This window comes from Scomber scombrus, chromosome 21 (genome assembly GCF_963691925.1).
Source record: "Scomber scombrus chromosome 21, fScoSco1.1, whole genome shotgun sequence".
NCBI classification, from domain to species: domain Eukaryota; kingdom Metazoa; phylum Chordata; class Actinopteri; order Scombriformes; family Scombridae; genus Scomber; species Scomber scombrus.
The window spans coordinates 18,151,869-18,167,633 of record NC_084990.1 but is presented as its reverse complement, the minus strand read 5'-3'; the positions used below and the strand labels follow the sequence as shown (position 1 = coordinate 18,167,633).

The 15,765-nt window shown below is 40.1% G+C and overlaps 1 protein-coding gene across 3 annotated transcripts; it reads left to right on the top strand.

The window, feature by feature from the left end:
- Window positions 1-1,485: 1,485 nt before the first annotated feature.
- myoz1b (myozenin 1b) lies at window positions 1,486-11,868 on the top strand. Of its 3 annotated transcripts, none has more exons than XM_062442833.1 (6): window positions 1,486-1,564; window positions 4,230-4,316; window positions 8,655-8,821; window positions 8,908-8,974; window positions 9,088-9,274; window positions 11,248-11,868. In XM_062442833.1, the coding sequence occupies exons 2-6, from the start codon at window positions 4,232-4,234 to the stop codon at window positions 11,480-11,482; spliced, it is 741 nt and encodes a 246-aa protein (XP_062298817.1). In that variant the 5' UTR covers window positions 1,486-1,564; window positions 4,230-4,231; the 3' UTR covers window positions 11,483-11,868. The 3 variants fall into 3 exon arrangements, with proteins under 3 accessions (XP_062298817.1, XP_062298816.1, XP_062298818.1); XM_062442832.1 differs by having other exon boundaries at window positions 8,905-8,974; XM_062442834.1 differs by lacking the exon at window positions 1,486-1,564 and having other exon boundaries at window positions 4,225-4,316; window positions 8,905-8,974.
- The last annotated feature ends 3,897 nt before the right edge of the window (window positions 11,869-15,765 follow it).

The following is a 15,765-nucleotide window of genomic DNA, read 5'->3' as shown; positions in this document are numbered from 1 at the left end:
AAAGTTGGCAAACTGACAAACTTACACAAACTAAAACTAAAAATCAAAAAGTAGAGAACTGACGAGGAACTGACTGACATCATGATACAAATAACTGCTGCCAGGCACAAACAAGGCTTGAATTTGTAATACCCAAAGGTTTCCGTGGTGGAGGAGGATGTATAAAGAGACTATGAGAGGGAGAGGAAGCACATCAACAAGAACATGAACACCCTAAGGCACATACAAACTGAGTGACAGGGAAAGAAAGTGACTGCTGAAAAGATATTCTCCTGTGTTGTTTGTCGTGTTTATTCTGTTCCCTGGGAATTAGAGGGGGTGGTACAAAGAAGGGTTGTTGTGTTGACATCTGGATGAATTCAACAAAATCATAAATTGTATAATTCAACGGTAAACCAGTGACTTTCAAGGTCAAAATTTAATATTTGGTGTCTGTTCTGGTTGTTCCAAAGTCAAGCTGAAGACCAGTGGTGATCTTTATATTCTGGGAAACCAAAACTTTCCAGAGGAGAAGAACTTGTACTTTAGTCAGTTTGGTCTCTAAATTTTCAGATCAGCTTTTCTATGATTAGCATGTTTTTTAGTCTTGATGTAGTCTCATTATTTTCAAGTCTTTGTCGATACATTACTCAAATGCCCATATGGACATTGCAAAGGTTATTGATCGTTGTAAAGTGGTTCTTCTTGTCCATATTTGCTGTGTGAAGACTCCTTAGAAATATAATTTCAATGTGAGAGATGGGGGACAAAATCCACAGTCTTTATTCTCTGTGATAATGCAATAAAAATATTTTTTTCCCTCTCATGTATTAGCAATCATACTAATGATGATTGGACTGAATTTTATTATGTATTTTTGCACAGAGTGAGGTGTGTGGATTTTGTCTGTTATGTCTTACATTAGGGTTGTGTTAGGAAGTGATCTCTTCAAAGCTAATATGGACAGGAAGATCAATCACAGCTTTCAATACCTATTTAATGTTGTTTCTGGGACCAAATCTTACATATGATAGTATCAGAAATTTTTAATAATTGCATTTCTGTGCAATTTTGTGGCATCTTTTGTGCTTTTTTGTCTGTAACTCATTATTATTGCTGCTTCTCTTGGGTTGGATGCTCATGAAAAATATTATTATTATTTTATTATTTTTAATCTCACTGAGGCTTTTCTGGTTAAAAAAAAGTTTACACAAAGAATACAAATGAAAATATGATCATCCCACGAAGACACTTGATATATAAATTAAAACATAAATATATCATTATTCATTAAATTATCACCCAACATAACCAACTTCTTAAACTGAAACATCACACCCACCTCCCACTATGCCCCCTACTCATGTCACCCCACCCCCCTTCCCACCCTCTAGGCCTGGTCCATAGCACTGGAGCAGCCCTGCTGATAGGGTTTCACTCTCACAGGGGCGAAGAGGAGGGCAGGCAGTACAATACAAGCTCGGGAACACAAATTCACTTGGAAATCTATATTCCTCTTCTTCTACACACACTTATTCTGGGACCTTCTGGGACCTGCGTCTTCCTGTGGATACCTAGGTCTTAGGTAAGAGGAGTGAATGTGTATGACAACAGCGATGCAACCCAGTGACACAAAGAAATCTCTCTCATACATGCCTTGAGTGTTTGGGGATTATCTGGCGCTTATGTTAACTGAGTTGTTAAATAATTCTGTCCAAGGAGATATTTAGAGACAAATTCATTTGATTCTTGTGGTTAGCAGATTTTTTGGCACAGCCCTGCAGGAGGAACCCCACCAGTAGACTGAGGAGGCCTCTGCACCTACATGAATAAATGTTTGAGAGAATGAGACACAGATGCTCAACAGTATATTACAGAGTGGGCAGTGTATTTAGCTAAAAGGTGCAGTTCTTGCTCAAAGTAAGGCTTTAAGATCATATTACATTTTATAAAGTTTGACATTTACACTGCTGACACACAACTTCTTGAAAAACTTAAATATCAGTTATTTATGAAAGCCAGCTGGTAGATGAATTTCCTCTCTCTTGCAACTACTTCTTCTTCCACCAGCTCTAACCTAACACTGTGGTGGGTGAGGAATGTGGCCCGCTGCAGTGGAGTTTTTAGTCTGTGAGCAGTGTGCTTGGGGATGGATGTATGTGTGTATTTGGGAATGTGCTGACTGATGCCCTTCCTCCTCAGCTGTCTCCTAGAGATTTATTTGGGGAGCTATAACAGGCTGGTCATGGGGGACAGGAGCACCTTTTCGCTCAGAGAGTTGGTAACTGGACCCAGGCCCTCGCGCTGCTCCTGTAGTCGGCATCAGCAGCACTTTTCTCTCCATCTTGCCTTTCCCAGAACATCCAAAAACACCTGTAATCCCCAGTTTTTAATCTACAGCCACTGACTCACATTAATCACGAGAGAAACACTGTCTGAGTGCAAATCTGTGCGTGTGCTTGCCTGTGTTCATTTGTATGCATGTCCTGCGCTGATGACAGTCCCACTCGCCATGGTGCTATAGAACATGGGTTCATAAAAATAGCTCACACAGGACTGAATCCCAGGCTAGGAAATGAGCTTCAATTACAGCGGATGAAAAGCAATTACATTAACTGTCTCCCTGTAGACGGGCCCTCCAGCTTTTTTCTCTTGTACTGGGACTCACCTCCAGCCTTACATAATTGCTTTCGACCTGTGCAATAGACAGCGACATACTGCCAGCCCCCATCTGAGTGTTAGTCGAGAGAGACACGAGCTGCCACTGGGAATTAGTGTCCTTAAGGGCACGCATGGGTATATACACTATGTTTAAAGAGTGCTTAACTTAATTAGGGAACCCAGCAAGATTTCTGCTGGAGCTTGCTAGAATTTGGGACCCGATATGCAGCTTCATCATAAACAAATTGGAAAACCCTGTAGACTTTGTCATGCTATAGATATACTATAGATAAGTTTAACACTTTTGTTGTATCATATTTCACTGCCAGTCTTGTTGCTAATTCTGTCATGCTCTCTGCTGGATGCCTGACAGACCAAATACCATTCAGCATTTGGGAAATAATTCTTAATATTTGTTTGTTTCTTATGGTATGAGATCAGTTCAAATAAAATATATCTATTGAGGAAATACTTGTCAAGTCAGGTCAATGTATTTACAATATAGAGCACGTTATAAAAGAAACATTGAACAAAGTGCTCTACAGAAGAAAAATGCTGAAAATGAGAATAAAATGTAATAAACAGACTAAAAATCATGCTTTCTTGATAGTAATATGGTTGCAATGAGCAACTAATTGTATATGATATAATTTCAATGTCCCAAAGCAGTTTGTCACGATCATTTGGTGATATGTATTTTAAATTCTAAAATGACAGAAGAATTTTGGTTAGCTGCTTTCTACAGTTTCAGACCCAAACTCACAGAACAGCAACCCGGATGCTTTTAAGCAAAAAGTGTACAAGAATCTGATATTATTATAATCAGTGATGATTTATTATGTACATGTCTGTTCAATTTTTAAGCCCACACTGATACATTTTTTGGTATTGATGTAATGACATGTGATATCATCAACTTAAAAAGTTGTTAAAGTTGTTACCAAATAGTTGCTTATTTAAACCTCCAGCAGACACAGAGCGACTTTCCTATGATGCCATGTTTCTGGCCACCTGATGAATCTAATTCCAATATTCCAATATGAATGGCTCTTTAGTTGCAAAATGCTCAAAGTATGTTCACCAGTTAGTAGCTCATTTTGTCTTTGCGAGTTTGGTGCTGGGTGTGTTAGACCTTTTATGCTAAAAAAACAGAAGCCTGCTGGAGCTGGAGCATTAATGAGAACTAAACCAAACAGTAAAATCGGGCCATAAAACCCCAAAAATAAGCTGAAGGACACTAAATGCCCTTAGAGCTGCAGCGTAGGAGTATAAATCTCTTTGAGCGACACCTTTCATATTACACACAGTTATTCCATCGTTGTTATAAAAATATTGGCGAATGCAGCTTTAAATTTTAATATCTAAATACATTTATATTTTAGTTAACTTTTTAAAACTTTCTTTAAAGTCTTGAGTTCCTGACCATGAAACTTCTGTAGCAGTTTACTCAGTTAACTCAATTCAATAATGTAGACTGTAAGATTTGGTTAAAAACGATAAAAAGATATTTTTAAATTCCTCTTTTTGGCTCGTATTGGTGTAATTTTCTGTCCAAAATATTGCAGTAGTCATTGTTTTTCTGTCCTTAGCCATGCCTCTGACAACTCCTGCCCCCTCTAACAAGAGGAAGAAGGCCAACAAGATCATCACTGACCTGTCCAACGTCAGCCAGAATGGTAAGACACACACACACACAATCACAAACAACGTAATGAACACACAATCACACACAAAATTGTAAACCGGAGACATTTTGCCGGTCCTCTTCATCCTCGTTCCTTGAAGACCTTTCTTTATCTCCCGTGTGATCTGATTATCCAGTCCAATAAATGTCAAATCCAATTGTAAGTTTTTGCGGTGTCTGCTATCTGCACAGCCTGTGTGTAAATCGAACTGCGTGGGTGTAAATCGTTGCATGTGGTCTTATGATATTACAATTAAATAAGGAGACACACACACACTTGTTCCAAGCAGTAACACAATATCTAACATACATGTGGCATCTCCTGGAGGGATGTGGGTCATTATCAGATGGCTGAGCAGCCACAAATCTGTCACCATTAGAGGCGACACAAAATACCAGACAGTGATTCTCCTCCTGCTATATTTGTTGGAGGCCGTGTGTAAGCAGCGACTGAACTGGAAGAGATGCAACTTGTAAACATGTGTCTTATAGTTCATGTCTTAGCTTCCACAATCGCTTAATTTATTGATATGGTTTATTTGAGCAACATTTCTTTTCTGCCTTATTTATTCTAAAAAAATGCTCCCTATGCACCACAGATTTTACCTATTGAAGGAAAAGACCCACCAGACATAGAGTGTTTAATGCATTTCCCTTTGCCAGCCTTTCCAGTGGATCCATCTGTTCAAACGTCTGCTGTGCAGTTGGACATTGTTCAAACTAACAGAACTTTAGTCTGAATTTTTTAGAGGAGATCGCAAAGTTTCCAAAAATACTAAAGTCAGGCTGAATTTTGTGAAAATATACATCCACTATTTTTCCAAAATGAGTATTATTGTATTATTATTTTTGGTATAGCCATAATAATTGTGTTGGAAAGTAAATAAGTACATTAAATCAACTACTATCCAATACCCATGTGCAATTGTAAGGTATTTATTTCGTACATTATCATTTATGTACAGTATTGTACTTTATTCCTCTACATTTATTTAATATTTGTTGTTAGAAGTTGCTTTTCAGATTCGGATTACCTAGAAAACATTATCAATTTATAAAACAAGATGCATTGTTCCATGTTAAACTCTATCTCAACTGGCTTAAAATGAAAATTCAGCTTGGTCATAAATGAATAATCAAATCCAATACATAACAATTAAATGATCTACAATACTTTTACAATTTTTACACTTGATACATTAAGCACAATATTCCGTTAATACTAAAGTTGTTAATGTAGGACTTCTACTTGTAGTGCATGATGTACATTTACATTATATGAAATAACTTTTTCTCAAATAAAGAATTTGGATAGCCTACTTCTTTCACCATTGACAACATGCAACTGAAGTACTGTTTAACTATATTTCAATAGATAATTATTGACCTAAGTTGGCAGAATGGAGAAAGTTAAAGTTAGCATTTGCAACCTACATTTTAGCCACCGAACCAACACTAACACATTGTTGACTATCCATTCAGAAATATCCTTCTGCATTTTCAATGTTTGAACTTCTGCAGGAATCTGTTCAGATTCTGGATGAAACATGTGTGGTTGAACACCTGTGTTTCTGTTAGCGGCCATGTTGGTTATTTTCATGGGTGGTGTAAACATAGGTATGGACAGCAGCAGCTCATTTACATTTAAAGCTACAGACACAGAAACAGCCTGTCCAGAAAGGACTGAAACAGGAGAGTATAGAGGCATGCGAGAATGCATAAAATGAAAGGTATTTTCAACAAACAACTTCAAAGACATGTTTTGGGACCTCAGAGACCTATATTCACTTGTTAACATGAGTTTAATATGTTACCTTTTAAACAGCAATTATTAACTAGCAGAGTAGACATTTATGTATAAGAAAATGTGAAAACTTCAATAAAATAATCTCACTGTTGAACCCCTGACTGCATATCGAGCTTTTCTCTGCATGCTTATATCTGTCGTTTACCCTTTTGTGTCTTTTCCTGTTTTTTTTCCACCCGTCCTTCTGTTACATCTGCAGCCACATCTGTATTTTTCCACCAGTTTGTTTTCAGTCAGCCATTCAGGAGCTTATCCTGCTTATCCCTTACTTTGCTCCAGTTAATGCCCACTCATCTCTCCATCATCCCGGCCACTGTGTCATTCTCACGCTCGTCCCTTGCCTGTATATTGTCCATATGTCCACCCTTCCACACCTCTGTCAGTCTGTATGTATGTTGTCTGCCTGTCCAACCTCATGTGTGTTGTCCATCTGACCACCTTTCTGTCTCTGTCAGTCTGTATGTATGTTGTCTGTCCATCCACCCTCCTGTCTCAGTCAGTCTGTCCAATTTCCTCCCAGTCAGCAGCCAGCTCCAGTTTCACATTCTTCTGAATTAACACTCTAATCAATATCCCCATGGGAGAGTTCGCTCTGCTCAGCAGCCTCAATTATTCTCTCTCTCTCTCTCTCTCTCTCTCTCTCTCTCTCTCTCTCTCTCTCTCTCTCTCTCTCTCTCTCTCTGTCTCTCTCTCTCTCTCTCTCTCTCTCTCTAACACACACACGCGCACGCACAAACACACACACACACACACACACACACACACACACACACACACACACACACACACACACACACACACACACACAAACGCACACTCACTTAACACACACCCACTTGCACAAGTCTGATTTATGAGGTACTGCTAACAGCTCTCCGCAGCATTGCAATGCCAACTCCCCGCTTTATAGATGTGTTCGTGCAAGTCTGCTTGTGTGTGTGTGTGTGTATGTTGGTTTATGGCTGGACTCCAGGTGTTATGAGTGATATCAGAGTGTATGTGGTGGATGAGAAGAGTGTTTTATGAGGAGCACTGTGAAGCAGTAAAATCCATCAGATCTCTCCATCACAGAGAAAGAAGAAGCGAGGGAGAGAGCGAGGGAGTATTATAAGGATTTCCCTCTGTAAACAGTTCTCCCAGAAAACCTGCAGTGACATTTCCCAGTGGCCTCTTCTTCCATATTGCTTTGGCCTAGTAACCCCTACAACTCCCTTGGACTTACAAACACACACACACACACACCTCCAATACCACACAACAGGTTTCAACCCTAATTCATCATAACAAGGACGATATACAGCCAGAAGATAAAAATGCACCTTTTGCCGCCTCAAACATCCTTCATTTGACACGTAATGGAGGATAAACCCATTATTTTAATTTGCAAAATGGGTTTAGTTGAAAAAAACTAGAAAATACTGAAGAGATTGTGTACATCCTCCAAGTCTGCATAATCCTCCAAGCTGCTATTATAATAACAAGAAATGCTTTAATTTGATTGCACAGTGATAATTAACTGTGAGCTGCACAAGCCAGGTTCATGTATAAATGCAGTATATTAGAAAGTAGAGAAAAAGTCTAATCTGTTAATGTTAACAAATAATACAATTATAATAAAGTGTCTAATGTTCTTTAATGGAATAGGTTAACATTTTAGGATATTCTTATTGGCTTTTTTGCTGAGCTTTAAATGAGAGAGAAGATCAATGTCACTCTCATGATCATTCAATATGAAGCTGGCAGGTGATGGTCAACTTAGCTTAGCATAAACCCCCATAAAAACATAATCTGTTATTAGTAAACAAGATATAACGTATTAATTAGTGAGCTTCAGAAGTGCTGGGAGGCCTGACAGACTAGCTATTCCCACCTGTTTCCATTAATTATGCTAAGCTAAGCTAACCAGCAGCTGGCAGTGGTTTCATATTTAGCATGTGGGTGGTATCAATCTTCTCATCTGACTCGGCAAGGCACATACAAATACGCGCATTTCTCAAAATGTTTATTATGTTAGTTTAAAATATACTTGGATTTGTACTAAAAAGTCATTATTCATTTCTTGGCCTATGTCTGAATTTCCCACCAATTTGTCATTATAATCTAAAAGTAAGTTTTCAATATATTGTCTGCTAAATAACACATAAACAATCAGACTGGATTGAAAACATGCCCCCCTGCTCATCTCTAAAAGCAAAGTGATTTAATTCATACAGCACCTTTCATTTATGAAAATACTGCTGCCTTTATTAGATAGTTGACAGTACTTGAACCAGGGATGGCGGGATGCATCTTGCATGTGGATAGAGGATCTTATTGCAAAGAACATTCTAACATGACTTATTGATAATAAATCTGGTCAAAAGTCTGTTCGGTAGACACGTCTTATCCAAGGAACCATACAGCCGTGTAACATCACATTTTCTCTCTATATTGGTGAATGAAGATAATTTGTGCACACACCCACCTGTTATTCCATATTCAGTCTCTTCATTTTGTCCTCCTCCTCCTCTTCCTTCCTCTCAGATGATGAGTCAGACCCAGAGGCCTCCGAGTTTGACTTGGGCACCAAGATCAAGACGCCCAAAGATGTGATGCTAGAGGAACTTTCCCTGCTCACGAACAAGGGCTCCAAAATGTTCAGGATGAGGCAGCAGAGAGTTGAGAAGTTCATCGTGACCAACCAGAACATGGTGAGTGATGACTAGAAACGGCGTGTGTGTTTTATGTATGTGTGTGTACTGATCAGCCTGTCTCTTCTATTTTTGTTTTCCAGCAGAATCTCGAGAATTTGCTGATGTGCCCTCCCCCCGTTCCACCAAAGCCTGAGGTCCAAAAGGAAGAAGGTAGGTGCACAGATGCACTTTGTATATTTTCTGACAATTGTTCAGTAGTTTTAATTTGCATTTCATCTCTATGGTCTCCCGTCTCTTTTCCCCCGCGCCCCTGTGTCTCTCAGTTGTGGAAGAGATAGTGGATGAGGAGGCGGAGAAGGAGAAGAGAAGGAAACAGTATGTACGCAACTATGTATCGCCATGGGAACGGGCCATGAGGGGCAACGAGGATCTGACATCCACCATGAAGGCCAGCATGCCAGGACCTATCTACATGCACCCTGATCTGCCCCACTACAAGAGCTTCAACAGGTACACAGACACAGACACACAGAAAAAAATGAATTACGCACAAACATGCACAGAACAGATATATTGACAATAACTTATCTTGACTTAATCTGTCAATGATTTCTGTGATTATTTGGTCTATAACATGTCAGAAAATATGGAAAGAATTTCTCTGTGTACAATAAGTTATCTAGCTTTGTATTTAAAGTTGCAACTTGCTACTGGACATATTATCTTGACACTAGTGGAGTGACATGATCTAGAACATGCCATGATTCTCAAAAACGACTGCTCTCAGGGAACAAGTGGAATTATCACAACTCTCTGAAAGACAGTTCCACATATCTGAAAGGAATGAAATGAATGAAACTTGTATGAAGTTGGGGTACTTGTGGGGCACAGATTAAAAAAGAAAAGAAAAAAAAGAATGTTCAAAATTGATGCAGCAAACATAAAAAATACAAAATATTCTGACCTTTAGTCTCTAAAATTAGTCAAAAAAACAGCTCCAAAACTTTCCAGAATGCCAATGGACAGCATCTTTTATGTACTATATTTCAACACTGTGTACTTAATGTTTGATAGAAGATCAGGGTAATGAGTATCATTATTAGTTTGTCCTATCTTGATGATAAGAGAAAGTATAGATAGTAAAGGTAATTTAAATGACACAATCAGAGATGAAAAAGTTATTCAAGCAGAAACATTTGAAAAATGATTAAATGCTGAGAACATCAAATACCAATCTCACTAAGTTTGCTAATATAATAATGACTACTGTTTTTTTAATTTGAATATTTGTTTATGCACATATCATGTTATTTTCTATGTATTGTATTTGCCTCATGATTGGGCGATAACTGCCACTGTTACAACAACAAAAAAAAGTCTAAAAAAATGTCTGAGGACGTTTTTACTGCAGCATCAGTTTCCCTAACTCACTCCCCACTTCACTATGACAACCAGCTGTTTCCTGTGTTTCCATGGCTTTACTCGGCAGCAGCTAAAGACCACAGACACCGCAGCACTGACATTTAGGAATAAACATACCTATACTTACACTTACCACTGAGAAAACATTTATGTCCAGATATAATTATCCTAATCTTATTTGAATCCTTGAGCTCTGTCCACTGAAATGCTGTTAATGTTGTGAACTCTGGTAAGAGCAGCTGTATCCTTTGTAATTACTAATAGGTCTGAATAAGCAGTAAACAACCAGCAAACTATGTTGAACAGAGGAAATTGATTTAGGTATTTCAACGAGCAAGAGTCTGCCAGATTTTAACCTATGGTAATTATCATTATCATTCATATTAAAAGAGTGTGTTTTTGTTTCATATGTTCTTTTAAAGGGGCCATATTATGCAACTTTCATAGTGCACTTCCAGGTCTATGTTTTTAATCTGGGTCTCTCAACTGAAATATCTTTGAAATATCAGTTAAAAAAACTTCTTATTCGTCTTATACTGGCCCTTTATGCAGTCCCTCAGTTCACCATCTATTTGAAACCAGCTCTAATAGCACCTGTCTGTTTAAGGCCCTCCTCCTGATAACATCACTCTGTTCTGATTTTCCAGCCCTCTGAAGCTGCGTCACTTGAGGGGCAACATCAACAAATTATGAAACAAACTATAGCAGTAAAATTTCACTACTTTTTCTCATTCTTTGCTCAAAATGTCTACTTGTCACATATATACTATATGCTTTAGTTGGAGCAGGGATCTGATTCCAAAATATGAAAATGGACACAGCAAAAAAACATGTGTAAAAACCTTACCAGTGTGTGTGTGTGGGAGCATTTCTGTATGCATTAACCTCCAACTTTGGAACATTGCCCATTTTTAATGTAGATATCCAACATCCTAACAAAATATTAATAGCAGGAAACCAGAAAACACATAATAAAATTTGTGCTGCAGTGCACAGACCCAAAGATGATCTACATGATGGTGATGATGTTGCTCCCTATTCTTTCCCTTTTTCCTTTCCAGGACAGCGCTGCCCTTCGGTGGTTTCGATAAGGGGTCCAAGTTGCTCACCTTTGATATCCCAGAGATCAACGCTGCCCCCGAAGAGCAAGAGCCCCTGCCTCCCCTACAGGCCAGCATGTGCTCACGCCCCTCGTTCAACCGCACGCCCATCGGCTGGGTCTGCAACGAGGACAACCCAGGCATCCACCTGGACATGGACGCCATGCCCTTTGACGGAGAGACGGATGACCTGTGAACACACATGCAGACACACACATATTTAAGTACATGCACTGGAACTGATACATGAAGAATATACCCTCATTTGAGAGCATAAGATTATAAAGTAAACCACATACACTGAAATACTGTTACGGCTGCTGAGTCTCACATGAAAATGTGTTGAAATGTACTTTAATTGCATGGAAATGAATTTGAAAAACAATGTCTTGATGGAAAAGGACAAAGTATCTCCCCTGGTCTCCTTTGTGCTTTCTTACCTTTTCATCTCTAACTATGAATGAGTCTTACTATGGTTTTGCATACTATGTGCTAATATGAGGCCTGTATGAATAGAAATAGATAAAGCACTCTGCACTCTTAAAACAATGTATTTATGCAATAAAGTTCCCCTTTACAGAATGTGTGAATTTGTTCTCATGTAACACTGCACTATGCTAGTCCAGGAGACCCTCTAATATACACTCATTAAGCACTTTATTAGGAACACTTGTGCAATCTAATGCAATATTCTATTTGTAGGTAAATGTGGACTTATTTCAGTAAAACATGCAACTTAAATGAGTAGTTAGCAGGCGCTCCATAGCCAGTGTTAAATTGTAGTTTTTTTCAATGAAATTCAGTGTCAAAGTTACTCACCTCTTTAAAAAGCACCGATGAGGGGCTAGATGTAGCAGCCGCTTGAATAGACTACTTCTGTAGTTAGGACGAAGTCGAGGGCATGTTTAGTCACCCATCTACGTCATGGCGCAGCTGTTTTAGGCCGCCCAATGAATCCTGAACATAAAAATGGTGAAAATCTTATATAAATAGTTATTTTCAGCCATTATTTTCTAACATGTATCCTATATTGTGTTTCAAAAGAAATCTGATTTTCCTTTACATAGGCTAAATACTATAACAAAGGTGTCCTGGTGGTTGAGTGGAGTCAGACTTGTTTATAGACTTTTAGACTTAGTCTTTATTCAGCAATGACCCCCTCAGAGTTATATGTTACTGTAGTTACATGTTAAAAGGCTTAAGATACACACCATGCAACGTTTCCAGTTTGTTTTCAGCTGGGAGCCTTTGTAGCATCACTGTCTCTTACTGTTAATCTGTAGCCTATTGCAACACTATCACTTTAAGACCAAAAAAATGCCATAAAAATCTTTCTTTTAAATGTGAAAATTGGCAGTCTTGGGGGCATGCAGTAGTTATTGAAAAAAAAAAAATTATTCAGTAAGGTGTGCCACATTTCCAATGCCACTTTCTGTCATTATAGTGGTATTAAACACATCTCAACAGTAGGAGGGCAGAGGTGGAAAAACTCTATTTCTTAATTGAGCCCCAAACATTTGTGAATGGTAAAGATGAAACCATCATCAATGCAAATGCATGATGCAGGCTTGAAGGTTTCACAATCAACATGAAATACAATACAAAGTTAAAACAAAAACACGCTTTTCAATATGCGCCTAAAAAGTTTGAGTCCTTCAAAGCATGTCTGTGTCTCTTGCACACCATCACTGCCAAACTCAACAACGTCCCCATGACCTCTCACCTGCTCTATGAATAGTCAGCAGGCTCAGGCTGTGACTAAACTGGTGCTGGCAAGTCTCCAATGAGAGCAATTATACAGATGTCCTCTGCATGTTGCTGACAGCAGGTTGTATCTGTCAAACTGGGACTGAGTGTTTGTACGTGTGTGTGTTTGTGTGTGTGTGTGTGTGAGAGAGAAGGAGAAGGAAGCAGAGAAAGAGATTTTTTTTTTTTTAAAGGGGAAATAGAAGACATGCATGTGTGTGTTCCTGTGTAGACCTTCACTGACAAACAGGTGAAGCCACATGATTTAGCCATGGGATGACATCATCACCATCCTCGCACCCTCCTCCTCTCGCCCAGAAGGCGGCGGCATCGGGCCGAGCAAGCTGCCCTTTAAAACCGCTACGTCACACAGTAGTGAGAGCTGCGAGCTGCGAAGATGGCACGGTATCGCGAGAGTGGCGTGCCGGGACCGCAGCGCTGGATGGCGCTGGTGGGGGCTGGATGCGCCCACGGCTCGCCCTCTCCTCTCTCCCGTTAAGTCACACGGTAGTACACGCGATCGGACAGAGACTGGAGGCGACAGCACCCGGGGTGAGTGAAAACCTGCACACTGGGCACTGCACGGGCTACATCATAGCTTGAGGGACCAGGGGGACGCTCATGTGACAGCACTGGACAGAATACACCATCAGTAGGTGTGTGTGTGTGTGTGTGTGTGTGTGTGTGTGTGTGTGTGTGTGTGTGTGTGTGTGTGTGTGTGTGTGTGTGTGTGTGTGTGTGCATGCGTGTGTGATTATTTGGGGGAGGTGGAGGGGGTTTGTCAACGTGTCGGCCAGATGTGATCCTCTCCAGATGTGTTCTCGTGTCAGTCTCTGAGGATAGCTGTCATCATCTTCCCCATCATCATCATCATCATCATCATCATCATGTCCATCATTACTATCGTCAGCAGCACCACGAACCGGGATTGATGCTCGTTCTGCTCCGCATTTGGTCAGTTTCAGTATGTTATCAGGTGGTTTTGGGTCAGTAATTCCTCCTCTGCGCAGCTATGGACAGCAGCATCCTCCCCCTCAAGTTCACCCCAGGTTGCATCCCAGTTCAGGTTCGTCCTCCTCAGTTACAGGTGTTATTGTTCAGGCTGTCCCGTCTACATACCATAAGTGCGCGCGTGGCTTTCTGCTCTGTCCTGTACTGCGTGATTTGGTCTCGTGCGGCGTTTGGTGGACAATGTGTGGACTTGTTGATGGATGGCCGGGAGACTGCAGCCTTTTACCGAGGCGGATTCACGCTCCGTTGTCATCGCTCCCGGGGGGCCCCTCACTATTGATTTAAGGTTGCGGTTTCGATCCGCGTGATTGATGACTTTGGCCCCTCACCGCCGGCCTGTACCGTCACTTCAGCGCCGGTGACACAGCTCTTGCTACCTCAGGCGCGCGCGCACACACACACACACATATATATACACACACACACACACACACACACACACACACACACACACACACACACACACACACACACACACACACACACACACACACACACACACACACGTAATTACTTAGTCCACAAAATGTTGAGAGCAGGGGAATTGGCCATCCCCTCATTTTCCTCGTCAACGTCAGTAAGCGGGCACGCACTTTTGTTTTGGGGCACGTGTGAGGACATTACTTTTTCACAGTGATCCTTGGAGGCTTGTCCTAACCTCAACCATAGCTGTTACACGCTTAAACTCAACCATAAGCATATTAATCTAAGCCTAGATCTATCAGAGCACTTGTGTGGAGCAGCTTTTTGACCCTAGATGGATCATGAGTCCCTACAACACACACACACACACACACACACACACACACACACACACACACACACACACACACACACACACACACACACACACAGAGAGAAAGAGAGAGAGAGAGAACTACAGCAGCACACATTCAACCACCCAACTGAGGTGAAATGTCGCCTTGACATTTAAGTTGAACTTATCATCAATTTTAGTTTTTGGAGATGAGGCAGTGTCTGCTTCCTATTCTTTTTTTGTAGTTTCCATACTGTGGTTAAAGGAAGAGTTCACAATGTTTCTGTATAGTCTTTAAAAAAACCAAAACACAACAAGTCAGGTGCCCCAATGAACATTGGAGCATGTTAACTAATGTAATGTTAATGTAATGTAATGCTGTAATCTCTCCACTATTAAAATATCCTTTCCTTAAAAGTGATTTCACTCATCCTACGGTGCAAAAAATGTTTTCAGATGTTGATCTGAAGTTTTGAGTGCGAGTTACAGCCTTTTAAGTACTTTTTGTTACTGTGGTCCACTGATGCTCAACAGAGAAACACAAAGAGAAACATTAGCTTTGGGAGATGTCCACTTTATCTGACTAATGCTGAAGCCTCAGATAAGCTTCAGATCAAGTAGAACTCACAGCTTAAGGCTGAAGCCAGTATGGAGTTACCTTATAGGGCAATATGCCACTGATGGTTGCTAGATTTGACTGCCGTTCAAAACTACTATCAAGAAATATATGTCAATAATTTTTGTCAGTTAGACATTATGGTCCCAATCGCAAAATTTTGTCCTTCTTAGTGTGCTAGTGTCATTTTATAAATTATTGCTCCATTAATAAGATTTAAAGGCTTATAGTAGCTTTGATGTCTGCCGTGTGGGTGTTGATTGACAGCTGTGATTGACAGTTTGCTCACCTACCGGTCTCCCCAGCTCTGGGACTCGCACTGAGTCTTGTTGCTATATTCGGGTAAGCT

Coding starts and splice junctions, on each gene's coding strand:
- myoz1b (XM_062442832.1), top strand. CDS start 4,232: ATGCCTCTGACAACTCCTGCCCCCTCTAACAAGAGGAAGAAGGCCAAC. Junction 8,822..8,904: donor TCGTGACCAACCAGAACATG/GTGAGTGATGAC, acceptor TTTGTTTTCCAG/CAGAATCTCGAGAATTTGCT. Junction 8,975..9,087: donor TGAGGTCCAAAAGGAAGAAG/GTAGGTGCACAG, acceptor TGTGTCTCTCAG/TTGTGGAAGAGATAGTGGAT.